The following is a 13,960-nucleotide window of genomic DNA, read 5'->3' on the forward strand; positions in this document are numbered from 1 at the left end:
TCATGCTGCAGAATTTTTTTTATATGGTGCACACTTACCACATAGATCCATTTTCTCATATCTAGGCCCAAATTTACCATTCACAGCTTAGCTGAGTGAGCCGAGCTCATAACGTAAATCTATGGCTTGGACCCTCAAATAGTTAAATGACAATAAGTAGTATGTTAGTGGCTATCTTTCCCCCCCTCCACCAAAGTGTATGTGTAAAAAAGATACTCCTTTCCTTACAGATATTCACTCATGAACGTCGCTCATATACTCGATCGCAGTTAGCTCAGCACAGACGTAAGGGTGATACTGATGACAGAAGCCACCGTGGTCACCCACTTTGTGAATTTTGTGATGCAAGATTCATGGACAATGATGACCTATTTCGTCACTTGCGGCGCGATCATTTCTTCTGCCACTTCTGTGATGCTGATGGCTTGCATCAGTATTATGAGTAAGTTAAAAAAAAAAAAAAAAGAATTCAAGCATTTTTTATTGTGGTATGTTATGGTGTGCCATGGTGGTGGCAGCAAGCACTTCATTGGCATATCAAAGTCCTCCCTAGCTAAGAGTATAACTGTTGATGCAGTTACTAGTCAGACCTATGAGTGCCTAATCTGATGCACTGAATAGCACACACTTTATTCACATTGCCCTACCCTACCAACTCATTTGAAGTTTAATGACACTGGACCACTGAGGTAAGCACTGCTAAGGTATACTGATTACATATCTGAAATTAAAATTGACTCATTTCTTCAAAATTTGTAGTTTCATAAAAAATCATTCATTGTTTATTAAAAAATACAGTGAAACTTCTAATGAATAGAAACCCCATTTAGTGTATAGCCTCTCCTCACTTAACGATAGGGCTCTGTTCCTAAGAGTAGTTCAGTAAGTGAATTGGTCGTTAAGCAAGGAGCATACTGTACTGGTAGTGGGCTTGTCAACCATTTTTAGATAATTTTCTTAATGTCACCTTTGTACCATTTGTAACATTTTTAGTATATTTTCAAATGTTTATACAGTGGTGAATTGTATACTGTAATAAACAGAATAGAGGAAATCAGCTCTAATATACATAGGTTTGCATACTGGTCGGAGAGCTGGTCGCAAGTCCGAGTGGTCGGTAAACGAGTGGGTTGCTAAGTGAGGAGAAGCTATATGTATTTTGAAAATTACAGACAATAACACTGGCTAAACAAACTGAGTCATCAGACAAAATGGAAAAAAAAGTTTTTTTTTTTTTTCAACAAGTCGGCCGTCTCCCACCGAGGCAGGGTGACCCAAAAAAGAAAGAAAATCCCCAAAAAGAAAATGCTTTCATCATCATTAAAAAGTTCATAATTCCAGATATTGTTTGTAGCAATAGTGTACTATTGTCTTCTGAATCATTGGACCAAGTCTGACAATTTCCACACTTGTCTGGTATGGGCCAGTGTGTGCTCATCCAGGACCTGTCTATCATTGTTCCTGAGCTATAGGCCACCTCTACCGGTTTCTGTGCTCACTAACACTCGTTCATTTTTTAGTCTCCAATTTTTCATAGATTTTTTGTTTTATATGATTTTATTAACATACTAAGCAAAATATTTTAAGGAAAAAAAGGATAAGTATACAAGATATTTTATAAGGTGTACTGACAGTTTGTTGGACTGTGTATTGGTGGATAAAAGGGGGGTAACTAATGTATAAGATAATTTTTTAGTTGTAGCTACAATGAGAGTAAAAGGTAGATGGGGTACAAGGAGAATGGTATCAGAAAGTAAAAGTTTGAAGGTTTATAAACTAGAGGAGGCAGTTAGGGTAGGATATAAGCAACTTTTGTTAAAAAAAAAAAAAAGAAAGCTTGTGAGAGTAGAGGCATTGAGTGTGAAGAGTATGGAATAGATCTAAGAATGCAGTGTTAAGTGTTCAGCGGAAGTTTGTGAATATAGAAAGGTGGGTTGTAGGAGGGAAGAGGAGCAATTGGTGGAATAATGAGGTAGAGAGTACAGGTCCTCCATCACAAATCCGGCATCATTGGGACCTCTAGTGTGCCAGATTACTGAGTTTGCCGGATTAGAATGGTTAGGTTAGAATATACTTAATAAAATTAACCAACTTGACTTGCACAAAGTTCATTGAACATCGGCAAAAATCGAACATTTCCGCTACTTTGAGCTCAATTTCAAGGTACTTTTCATCATGAAAGCAATCAAAATCATGTCTATTTCTGTAATATTTCTTCCATTCTGTCAAATGAGACCAAAAAAATGAGAATACAACCATAAAAACCATACGAAAATATACCACAAAGAGGCGGCTAATGGCTGAGAAGTGAATACCCTTATTTATCGTCCACCTTTTTTATTTTTGGTGTGCGTTAAGAAGCATCTTTAAATCATACATCGCCCAAGTTTCAATGAGATAGCCCAACAAACAACTGAGAAAAAACAATATTTACCAAAAAATCATGGCAAACCCAAGCCAGGTACTGGAAATAAGTCACTTTGACTTTTTTGGGTTATCCTACATTCTCTCTACATATGCTGCTATGTATGATAGTCTATGTAACTGTATTTGTGTATAGTACCTGAATAAACTTATTTCTAGCCTGTCGACTGAGTACAAGAAACCACCCATTTCCCTATTTCAACTACCCAATAAAGTGGTCAGAAATTTGCAATTTGGCCAATTTGACAGATGCCAATTTCAAAATAGGGTCCAGAATAGTCAATGCAGACATTCCTGGCACTAAAATAACATTTTCTCTGTTCATTAGTCATGGTTCCAGGCCCCTCTTATATTACTCTTGCTTTTCATTTGGAATTTTTATTCACACAAAAAAATAGAAGAGTTACTGTTATGCATACTACTGCATTATTGTAATTGTATAAATAATGTCAACCCATTTTTGACTGCGTATTGGAATTTGGACTGGCAGGCGGACAGGTATTGGACGGTGACGTCATTTGCTTACTTGAGCATCGCTAAAGAATAGAACTTTTCTGCTACTGTGAGCGCAGTTTCAAGGTACTTTTCATCATGTAAGCAATCAAAATCATATCTATTTCTGTAATATATCTTCCATTCGATCAAATGAGACCGAAAAAACGAGAATACAACCATAAAAAACATACAAAAATATACTGCTAAGTGGCCACTAATGGCTGAGAAGTGAACTCCGCTATTTATTGTCTGATTTCTTTCTTTTTTTGGTGTACATTAAGAAGTATGTTTCCATCATACATTGCCCAAGTTTCAATAAGATAACCCAACAAACAAATGAGAAAATAACAATAGTAATAATACTATAATAATAATTTACTTCATGTACATGTACATGGGATACAGACATAGCTGACATCAGTGACATATTACTATATAGAAAGCCGCTTGTTATGCTGAGTATTTCAAGCAAATTAGGTCAGTGTCCCAGGATAACACCCACACCAGTTGACTAACACCCAGGTACCCATTTACTGATGGGTGAACATAGACAACAAGTGTAAAGAAACGCCCACTGTTTCTACCCTGGCTGGGAATCGAATATTTACCAAAAATCATATATGGCTAACCCAAGCCAGGTACTAGAAATAAGCCATGTTGTCTGACTTTTTTGGGTTATCCTAGGTTCTCTACACATATGCTGTTGTGTGGTAATCTGTATAGAGAAAATAGGGATAGGAGAATGGTACTTGTATCTCGTATCCTCTTCATATCTCTGTCGAACTGCTCGGTATTATGCCAAATATTATTCATTCTGGAATATTTAACATGTTTTATGTTATTTATATTGTTTATGTCATATTAGATCAATTGTGATAGGCAATAAGCTGTAGTGTTGATATTAGCGTAGTAATAAAGCATATTCTCCTGCATCACAAGACTGAGCTCATAGCAACTGACAGTGGCTTCAAAGTCACCTTATCTTTAATGGACAATGTACTGTGTAGGTGCTTTACACAACGAAAAGCATTTCTTTTATTCATTGGAACCATGGCTAGGGATAAAAGTAAGCATGTTATAACAATAAATGGAGAAAAAAGAAAATAGAATGACTTGTGCAGCAAGTAGCGCCACCAAACAGTACCAGCAGGTTAGTGTGTGGACCCTGGAAATTTGAAATTATGCTAGCTGAAATTAGTGCCGAATAACTGATTGCCGGATTTGTGATGGCGGGCCTGTAGTAAGAGAGAAAAAATTAGTATATCTGAGGTTTTTATAAAGTAAAGTGATAAGGGAGTATATGGATAGAAAAAGAAAGATTAAGAATGAATGAAAGAATGTAAAAGGATAGCAAATGAGAGAGTACTCACCTATGTGGTTGCAGGGGTTGAGTCATAGCTCCTGGCCCCACCTCTTCACTGGTTGATACTAAGTCACACTCTCCCTGCTCCATGAGCTTTATCATAACTCTTCTTTAAGCTATGTATGGAACTTGCTTCTACTTCACTCTCCAGATTATTCCACTTCCTGACAACTCTAAGGCTAAAGAAATGCTTCCTAACATCCCTATGACTTGTCTGGGTTTTCAGCTTCAAATTGTGGCCCCTTGTTCCTGTATCCCATCACTGAAACATTCGAGCCCTGTCCACCTTGTCAATTCCTCTTGGTATTTTATGTTATAATGTCCCTCCTATCCTCTAATGTCATGCATGTTAGATAGAAGTGAATAGAGACGAATGGTTTTTGGGAGTTGACGAGCTGTTGGTGTGTGAGCTAGATAATATTTTGTGAATGGATTCAGGGAAACCAGTTAGCTGGACTTGAGTCCTGGAGGTGGTTAGTACAATGCTTGCACTTTGAAGGAGGGGTTTGGGATATTGCTTGGAGTGGCATCTAAACTATTATAACTGGGTACCTCTGCAAAGACAGTGATTATGTGTGAATGATGGTGAAAGTGTTTCTATTTTGGGTCACCCCTGCTTCGGCCGGAAACAGCTGGCGTGTTGAAAAAAAAAAGGTATCTAATGTACAAGAGGTACAGTAATGAAAGTACAATTTATAATTTCAAACTGATTCAACATCTTCAGTTTCATAGTGATTGAATAGAGATGAAGATACTGGAAGTTACCTAGTTACAGTAGAAATATAATGGGATAAGATAAGTATTTAATTTTCTATGATAGTTGGAGAAAGACTAGAAGAAGTAAAGGGGCAAAGTTGAATGAGTTGATTTTCCTTGACATAGCATGTTACTGGTTTAGTAATGTTAGGGAGATGAGGTACTTATTAACATTAGCTCCAAGTCTATTGGCAAATGGGTGGGCCTTTTTGATGCTATCGTTAATTTCTAGATCTTGGGGCCTTTTAAGCAAATTGAGTTTTGCATAGGTTGAATTGGACATTGGGGATATCAGAGGGTTTTGTCTTGTGTTGTGCCTGTGTTTTTTTTGCTGTATGTGCCTTAAAATAGGAGAACTGTTGATCGATATGCTTAGTTGGATATTTGAAGCTCTGTTTCCAAACATGTAGTAAATTTTGTCAATATTAAACTACTTTTGGGAGCTCATCATTAGCAGTGTCACTGAGTAGTTGAATTTGAGTTAGAGAAACGTCATGTCATCTGCAAACAGGACAGGTTCGAGATGAGATGAGATGCATTGGGGAGATTGCTGCTCTAAATGAGAAAGAGCAAAGGGCTTTGTTTTATTTAGCTGTAATGATCTATTTCTCATTCTTTTTACTGTCACATTGAGGATTACTCATTGCACGAGAAATGAGTAATCATTCCTGGGGCCAGGCAGCTGCAGGGCAACCATTTACTGTAAAACAGTAAATCAGATTGTGTGAACTTATTCTTGATAGTCAGAATGAGGGAGTACATTACTGTACTGAAAATGCTTGAACATAAACCAAGTTGTTAATATATGCTTTATGAACATATTCTAAAAAAATGTTTGATAGAATAAATTAACCTCATTGAAATTTTTGAACTTATTGTATGTAAATGTAATGAACATTCTGTAATTTTATCGTCTTTCCAGCGACTATAATGCATTGCGAAAACATTTCCGCTCTGACCACTACTTGTGTGAAGAAGGAGACTGTCAAGAAGAACGGTTTACATCTGTATTTCGCACTAAGCTAGATTTGCAAGGTAAGGGAAATTAGGGATACCTTTAGAGCACATTGTAAATTAGGTTGTAATTAATTTAATTTGTTTCACCCTAGTTATAAGTTATAAGTTGCCTGCATTCAAGATACTAGCATGCAGGTCTGCAGTGTCTGGCCTCTAGGCAGCACAAGGTTAATGGTCATTCAGCTTCAGTTGAAATGACAGTTCTTTCTGTATAGAAATATACAAGCCTTCAGAATTTTTTTGATTAAATGAAGGGTATATTCAATCACTTGTTTTTATTACAAAGGTAGGTTGTCTCCCACCAAGGTAGGTTGTCTCCCACCAAGGTAGGTTGTTTCCCACCAAGGTAGGTTGACCCAGAGGAGGAAACATTTACCAGCAATCATTGAAAAGCTGTTTTTCTAGAAGTATTAACATGATTTGTTTACTCTTTTTCTATTGGATATGAAACTGTAGCTATTAATTTTGATAGTCTTCTTGATGTTTAAAATAATTGTACAGTATAACTATTTGTACACAAGAATTAGTCTGCATTTACCACATTCTTAAAGTGAAGATTACTTGTTTTTTATTGAACACGCAACTTGTTTTTCTTGGGACTCGACCAGTTAATGTGGAGGCGTAGGCAAATCATATATGTCTAGCCTATTGTCCTGTGTTTATTTGATAATTCTTTTATAAAGTTTATTATAATCCTCTAGAGCCAGTACTGTTAGTTTGATATTGTATATCTTCCTGGTAACTTTCTAGCATTAACCTAGTTTTAGTGTGCTGGAGGTTGTACTGAAGGTATTGTTGTTGATGACCAAACTTTTATATGCTGAAGGTTTCACAAGGTATCTTTTCAGCAAATAAATTTGTCCAGTCACACTATATAATACTCAGACCATTTGGATATTGGGTATTATGAAGCATTTTGTGATGGGTTATAGAGCACTTGTGTACTCCAGAAAGAAAATTATAATTTCATTCCTTCTCTGCACTTGCCTCTGAATTCCTGAACACCATATATGTTTATACAGAATCCATGCCAGCCAGTTGCATCTTGTCAGCCAATTGCTTATTCATTCCTCTAGCATGCTTGAAGGTTATATAAAGTTACTGTTTGCACTGCTTGCATTCAGACCATGGGTGAGATTTTTTTTTGGTTCCCCAGGGTCATTTTTTCATACGAGCATGAGAGAATTGTGGGTAGCTCTTAGAAGCACGGCCAGAGATAATATATGTCAATTATTTAGGCATGTTCCATGAAAGTTGATGAGGCAGCAAGTATTATCACCATTGTTCATAATTTTTATTTTAAACCAATCACATAATTAGTAATTTTCGTCCAGTCATAAATGATTTTACTTTAACTTGCTGTTAAAAAATAGGATCCTGTACTTAAGAAATTAATGCAAATTTGAAAGAAGATTTGACATTTTGTCAAAAAATTGAGGTAAGAGTTGATAGAAATGTGAAGAAAATGTTCTCATTCGATTGACTTGAGCATTGTATTGAGGTAAAGAATTTGAAGCTGAAACTGACACTAGACTCGATGACACTTTGTGAAATGTGATTTACCCGGACAGGCACTGTGCAATTTGTGCAAGAAGCCGAGTTACAGGAGTCATCGTTTTGTAGCTCTCGAAGATCGCTTCCATTCTTCGAAACGTATAACAAACTTGAGGCAGAAATATTGAAGCTATAGCACTGATGAACCATTCAAAAAGCTCAGTGATGAGCCACTCAGTGAAAGAAAGCCCCAGTACCAACGCTTCAGAAACTGCCACAACCCCACACCTTGGTCCTCTTTCAATATATGATATGAAATTCCGAGGTTTGTGTTGATTTTTTATAATTTCTCACAGATGTGCAAGGATTCCAGTAGGATAATGAGTATCTGGGCTGAAGGCCATCAGATGTGGGTGGAGGGTGACAGGAGTTTCATTGCTCATGCATGACGTTATAGCACTGAATTCAACATCATAATGTCTACAGACATGTAGGTGACATTAGATTTACTATGAGTGATGTTAAGTTTAGGTTGGTTGGAAAAGGCTATGGTAGACAATTATTTTCTCCAGACTGTGGTAATAGCAGTGAGTTATTAACTTGCCACCAGTTACATTAAAGTCGTCAGCAGTGTTTTGTTTTTCCATCTGCTGTTTGCATCAAGAAAAGGTAATAAGATGGCTGTCTACTATGCAGTAAAACCTCGGTGTAACGGACTTGGTAAATACCGAACAAAATCTGCTAGGTCGGTTGATTTGGAAACATTGAATAGTCTGTTGGCTACAGAATTGTTTATTACGATCATGGCAAAAAACTCAAATATATCCACCACAATTGCCATTATCAGCCACCCGCACCCTCCTATTAGTCCGTTAAATGGAGGATTTACATGCATTATTTGTGTTCGTTGTTCATAAAAAAAATTATTGCAGCTAAGCAATACAGGTAATGGATTACAAAGCTATATAAAAATACTAATTATAGTTACTGTTTACCTGCCCAGGGCAAAGACTAAAAAATACTGACCTATTTTGACTCCTGCCTAATATGTCATGCACCATAATTCTTTTTATTGCTTTAAACCAGTACAGTACCTATGAAAATAGGTTACTTCATCTACTAATCATTTCTTTCTTGAATGATGTACCTAGCATTCTGACTGGAAATCTGCACATCTTGCATCAATTCAGTTATGCATTTCCTCTAATTTTCACTGTACTGTACAGTGCATTTGCCTGATTTGCAGCAAAGTGTATTCACTATTATGTGATGCATTTGTAGTAGTGATTCTGTATACTTGGTTTACAGTAAACCTTCTAATAATGCAACTCTACTGTACATACCCAACCAAACTCATCCATCAACCTCTGCAACTTCTCTTCAGAATCTCCCAAAAGCAGTGTCATCACCAAAGAGCAACTGTGACAACTCCCACTTCATGTTGGATTCTTTATCTTTTAACTCCAAACCTCTTTCCAACAACCAAGCATTCACTTCTCTTGCAACTCCATCTATAAATATACTGAGCAACCATGGTGACATCACACATCCTTGTCTAAGGCCTACTTTTACTGGGTAATCTCCCTCTCTCCTACATACTTTAACCTGAGCCTTGCTATCTTTGTAAAAACTTTTCACTGCTTTCAGTAACCTACTTTCTATTCCATACATTTGCAACGTCTGCCACATTGCCCCCTATCCACTTTGTTATATGCCTTTTTCAAATCCATAAATGCCACAAAAATTTCTTTACCCTTACCTAAATACTGTTCACCTATGTGTTTCACTGTAAACACTTGGTCTACACACTCTTTACCCTTCCTAACCCCTCAAGGGAGGTTCCTTGATGCTGGTGAGGGGCTCTTGATCTAGGGAATTGTATCTGTGCTCCAGCTCCCTGAATTAAGCCTGAATACCTTCCATCATCCCCACCGGTGCTGTATAATCCTACGGGTTTAGCGCTTCCCCATGCTTATAATAATAATGATACCCTTCATAAAGCCTCCTTGTTCATCTGCTATCCTACTCTCCATCTTACTCTTAATTCTTTCAGTAATAACTCTACCATACACTTTACCAGGTATACTCAACAGACTTTTCTTTCAACACACCGGCCATATCCCACCGATGCAGGGTGGCCCAAAAAGAGAAACAAAAGTTTCTCTTTTTAACTTTAGTAATGTATACAGGAGAAAGGGTTTCTAACCCCTTGCTACCAAACATTTTAGTCGCATCTTACGACACACATGGCTTATGGAGGAAGAAACTCGACAGACTTATTCCTCTATAATTTTTGCATTCTCTTTTGTCCCCTTTGCCTTTATACAAAGGAACTATGCATGCTTTCTGCCAATCCCTAGGTACCTTACCCTCTTCCATACATTTATTAAATAAAAGCACCAACCACTCCAAAACTATGTCCCTACCTCCTTTTAACATATCTATCTTTATCCCATCAATCCCAGCTGCTTTACCCCCTTTCAGTCTACCCACTGCCTCATGAACTTCCCCTACACTCGCAGCTTGCTTCTCCTCCTACAAGATGTTATATTCCTCCTTGCCCTTTACACAAAATCACAATTTCCCTATCTTTATCAACATTTAATAATTCCTCAAAATATTCCTTCCATCTTCCTGATACTTCTAACTCTCCATTTAATAACTCTCCTCTCCTACTTTTAACAATCAAATCCATTTGCTCCCTATGCTTCCTCAACTTACTAATCTCACTCTAAAACAACTTCTTATTTTCTACAGAATTTAACATCTCACCTGCTCTCTCATTTACTCTGTTTTTACATTGCTTCACCTATCTCTCAACCTCTTTTCCTCTCCATATACTCCTCCCTCCTTACATCACTTCGTAAAAAACCTCGCATATGGTAACTTTTTCTATGCATTATCATTCCACCAATCGCTCTTCTTCCCTCCCGCACCCACTTTCCTGTAACCACAAACTTCTGCTGAACACTCAAACATGACATTCTTAAACCTACTCCATACATCTTTAACCCAATTGCCTATACTCTCACTAGCCCATCTGTCCTCCAATAATTGTTTATATCTTACCCTAACTGCCTCCTCCTTTAGCTTATAAGCTTCCACCTCTCTTACCTGCTGCTTCCATTTTCCTTGTATCCCATCTACCTTTTGCTCTCACTGTAGCTACAACTAAAATGTGATCTGATATATCTGTGGCCCCTCTATAAAGATGTACATCTTGAATTCTACCCAACAGTCTTTTATCTACCAATATGTATTACAAACTACTGTCATTACGCCCGGCATTATATCTTGTATACTTATTTATCCTCTTTTTCTTAAAATATGTATTACCTATAACCTCTCGTTCTACCCCTCTCTTTCTACCTCTCATTCTACCTCTCGCTCTACCTCTCTCTCGTTCTACCTCTCTCGCATTCCACCTCTCTTGCATTCCATCTCTCTCGCATTCCACCTCTCTCGCATTCCACCTCTCTTGCATTCCACCTCTCGCATTCCACCTCTCTCTCTTTCTACCTCTTGGTCTAGTAGTGTATTTAACAGTGGGTCATAAAAAGTAGGTACTTTGGCACCTGAGGAACAAAATATTTTCTTCACACTCTGAAATTCCCAAAGGATGCAGGTGCAGTGGACCCTTGGTTTTCGTGATTAATCTGTTCCAATGAAAACTGAAGGCATTAACAAAAACAGAGACTATACCCTTGGTTTTCGTGATTAATTTTCAACGAAAATCTAGTGAATTAACGAAAGCATAGACTACATTTTGATGAAAAATGTCGGCGATAACCCAAAATGATGAAATCAGAGGGTGACAGAAACCGAGGGTCCACTGTACTTGATTATGTTCTATTAACCCCTTTACTGTCCAAATGTAGATTTACATTTTGTCACCCAGCGCTCCAAATATTTAAAAAAAAAAAAAATTTAAGTAGGATTTTTTTTTTTTACATGTAATGATCGAAAACAAAAATTTTAGTCAGTACTTATGGAGATATAAGGCTGCAAAGTCGGCGCTTGTTGCTCACATGTTGGCAGCATGAAGTGCTGCTGCTTATGGGAATGTTGCTGATGTACCTTTTTTTCTCATTTTTTTTAATTTATATAATTTTAATATTATAATACGTAATTACAATTTGTAGAAGTTCTTGTGATTTCATAGCCAATCTTTGTTCTGACGTTAATATTTGGTACTGAAAAAGTACTCAATCACAAACAGTGACAGGTGAGCATTTTCACCTACCTTAGTCACATTTTATTGTGTAGAATTATATACATAGTATTTATAGGTCCCAGCAATGTTTTGGACACATGGGAGTATATATGAAACTCCTTGAAGCATGATGTAAGACGAGTGTCACTCCACTGCTGACAGTGCAGCAGTGGAGTGACATTTGATGATTGTGCACTGCCTTGGCTTAATTTGTTTTCACTGTTACACACAAACATGTGTGTCAGTCCTTCTGTCTGTCCATCTGTCTAGCTCTGTTTATCTGTGTCTGCTTATGTCTTTCTCTGTCTGCTTGTCTCTCTTTCTGTCTCTGCTTGTCTTTATCTCAGAGAAAGCCACTTGTGAACCAACAGGTATTACACATGATGCAGAGAGTAGTCATGTCTGTTTCTTGAACAAATGAAAATGTGTATTACTTGCCAGTCATGCTTATTATGCATTATATCTTCAAGCACAGTATAGCACTTTGTCTGGGTTTTTTGGGGTTATCCTAGGTAATTTACACTGTATAATTGTATTTGTGTACCTGTGAGACAGAGATAGAGATATAGACAGAGATACAGACACAGAGATAGACAGAGATACAGACACAGAGATAGGCAGAGATAGGCAGAGATAGGCAGAGATAGGCAGAGATAGGCAGAGATAGGCAGAGATAGGCAGAGATAGGCAGAGATAGGCAGAGATAGGCAGAGATAGGCAGAGATAGGCAGAGATAGGCAGAGATAGGCAGAGATAGGCAGAGATAGGCAGAGATAGGCAGAGATAGGCAGAGATAGGCAGAGATAGGCAGAGATAGGCAGAGATAGGCAGAGATAGGCAGAGATAGGCAGAGATAGGCAGAGATAGGCAGAGATAGGCAGAGATAGGCAGAGATAGGCAGAGATAGGCAGAGATAGGCAGAGATAGGCAGAGATAGGCAGAGATAGGCAGAGATAGGCAGAGATAGGCAGAGATAGGCAGAGATAGGCAGAGATAGGCAGAGATAGGCAGAGATAGGCAGAGATAGGCAGAGATAGGCAGAGATAGGCAGAGATAGGCAGAGATAGGCAGAGATAGGCAGAGATAGGCAGAGATAGGCAGAGATAGGCAGAGATAGACAGAGATAGACAGAGATAGACAGAGATAGAGATAGACAGAGATAGACAAAGATAGAGATAGACAAAGATAGAGATAGAGATACATAGACAGGGGCATAGAGAGAGACAGAGACAGAGAGATAGAGACAGGCAGAGAGACAAAGATAGAGAGAGAGAGAAAGAGAGAGGTAGAATGAGAGAGAATGAGAGAGGTAGAACGAGAGAGAGAGGTAGAACGAAAGAGAGAGGTAGAACGAGAGAGAGGGAGGTAGAACGAGAGAGGGAGGTAGGACGAGAGAGGGAGGTAGGACGAGAGAGGGAGGTAGGACGAGAGAGGGAGGTAGGACGAGAGAGGGAGGTAGGACGAGAGAGGGAGGTAGGACGAGAGAGGGAGGTAGGACGAGAGAGGGAGGTAGGACGAGAGAGGGAGGTAGGACGAGAGAGGGAGGTAGGACGAGAGAGGGAGGTAGGACGAGAGAGGGAGGTAGGACGAGAGAGAGAGAGGTAGGAGAGAGGTAAAACGAGAGAGGGAGGTGGAACGAGAGAGAGGTGGAACGAGAGAGAGGTGGAACGAGAGAGAGGTGGAACGAGAGAGAGGTGGAACGAGAGAGAGGTGGAACGAGAGAGAGGTGGAACGAGAGAGAGGTGGAACGAGAGAGAGGTGGAACGAGAGAGAGGTGGAACGAGAGAGAGGTGGAACGAGAGAGAGGTGGAACGAGAGAGAGGTGGAACGAGAGAGAGGTGGAACGAGAGAGAGGTGGAACGAGAGAGAGGTGGAACGAGAGAGAGGTGGAACGAGAGAGAGGTAGAACGAGAATGGTAGAACAAGAGAGAGATGTAGAATGAGAGAGAGATGTAGAATGAGAGAGAGATGTAGAATGAGAGAGAGATGTAGAACGAGAGAGAGATGTAGAACGAGAGAGAGATGTAGAACGAGAGAGAGATGTAGAACGAGAGAGAGATGTAGAACGAGAGAGAGATGTAGAACGAGAGAGAGATGTAGAACGAGAGAGAGATGTAGAACGAGAGAGAGATGTAGAACGAGAGAGAGATGTAGAACGAGAGAGAGATGTAGAACGAGAGAGAGATGTAGAACGAGAG

At 38.7% G+C, this 13,960-nt stretch overlaps 1 protein-coding gene across 1 annotated transcript in view; it reads left to right on the plus strand.

Moving 5' to 3' along the window:
• The window catches only part of LOC128686730 (E3 ubiquitin-protein ligase ZNF598), a 131,639-nt gene that overhangs the window by 25,746 nt on the left and 91,933 nt on the right, over window positions 1-13,960 (plus strand). The window contains exons 3-4 of the mRNA XM_070082375.1: window positions 231-442; window positions 5,961-6,073. Coding sequence (XP_069938476.1) covers window positions 231-442; window positions 5,961-6,073 — 325 coding nt within the window. The remainder of the gene's footprint in view (window positions 1-230; window positions 443-5,960; window positions 6,074-13,960) is intronic.

This window comes from Cherax quadricarinatus, chromosome 7 (assembly GCF_038502225.1).
Source record: "Cherax quadricarinatus isolate ZL_2023a chromosome 7, ASM3850222v1, whole genome shotgun sequence".
NCBI classification, from domain to species: domain Eukaryota; kingdom Metazoa; phylum Arthropoda; class Malacostraca; order Decapoda; family Parastacidae; genus Cherax; species Cherax quadricarinatus.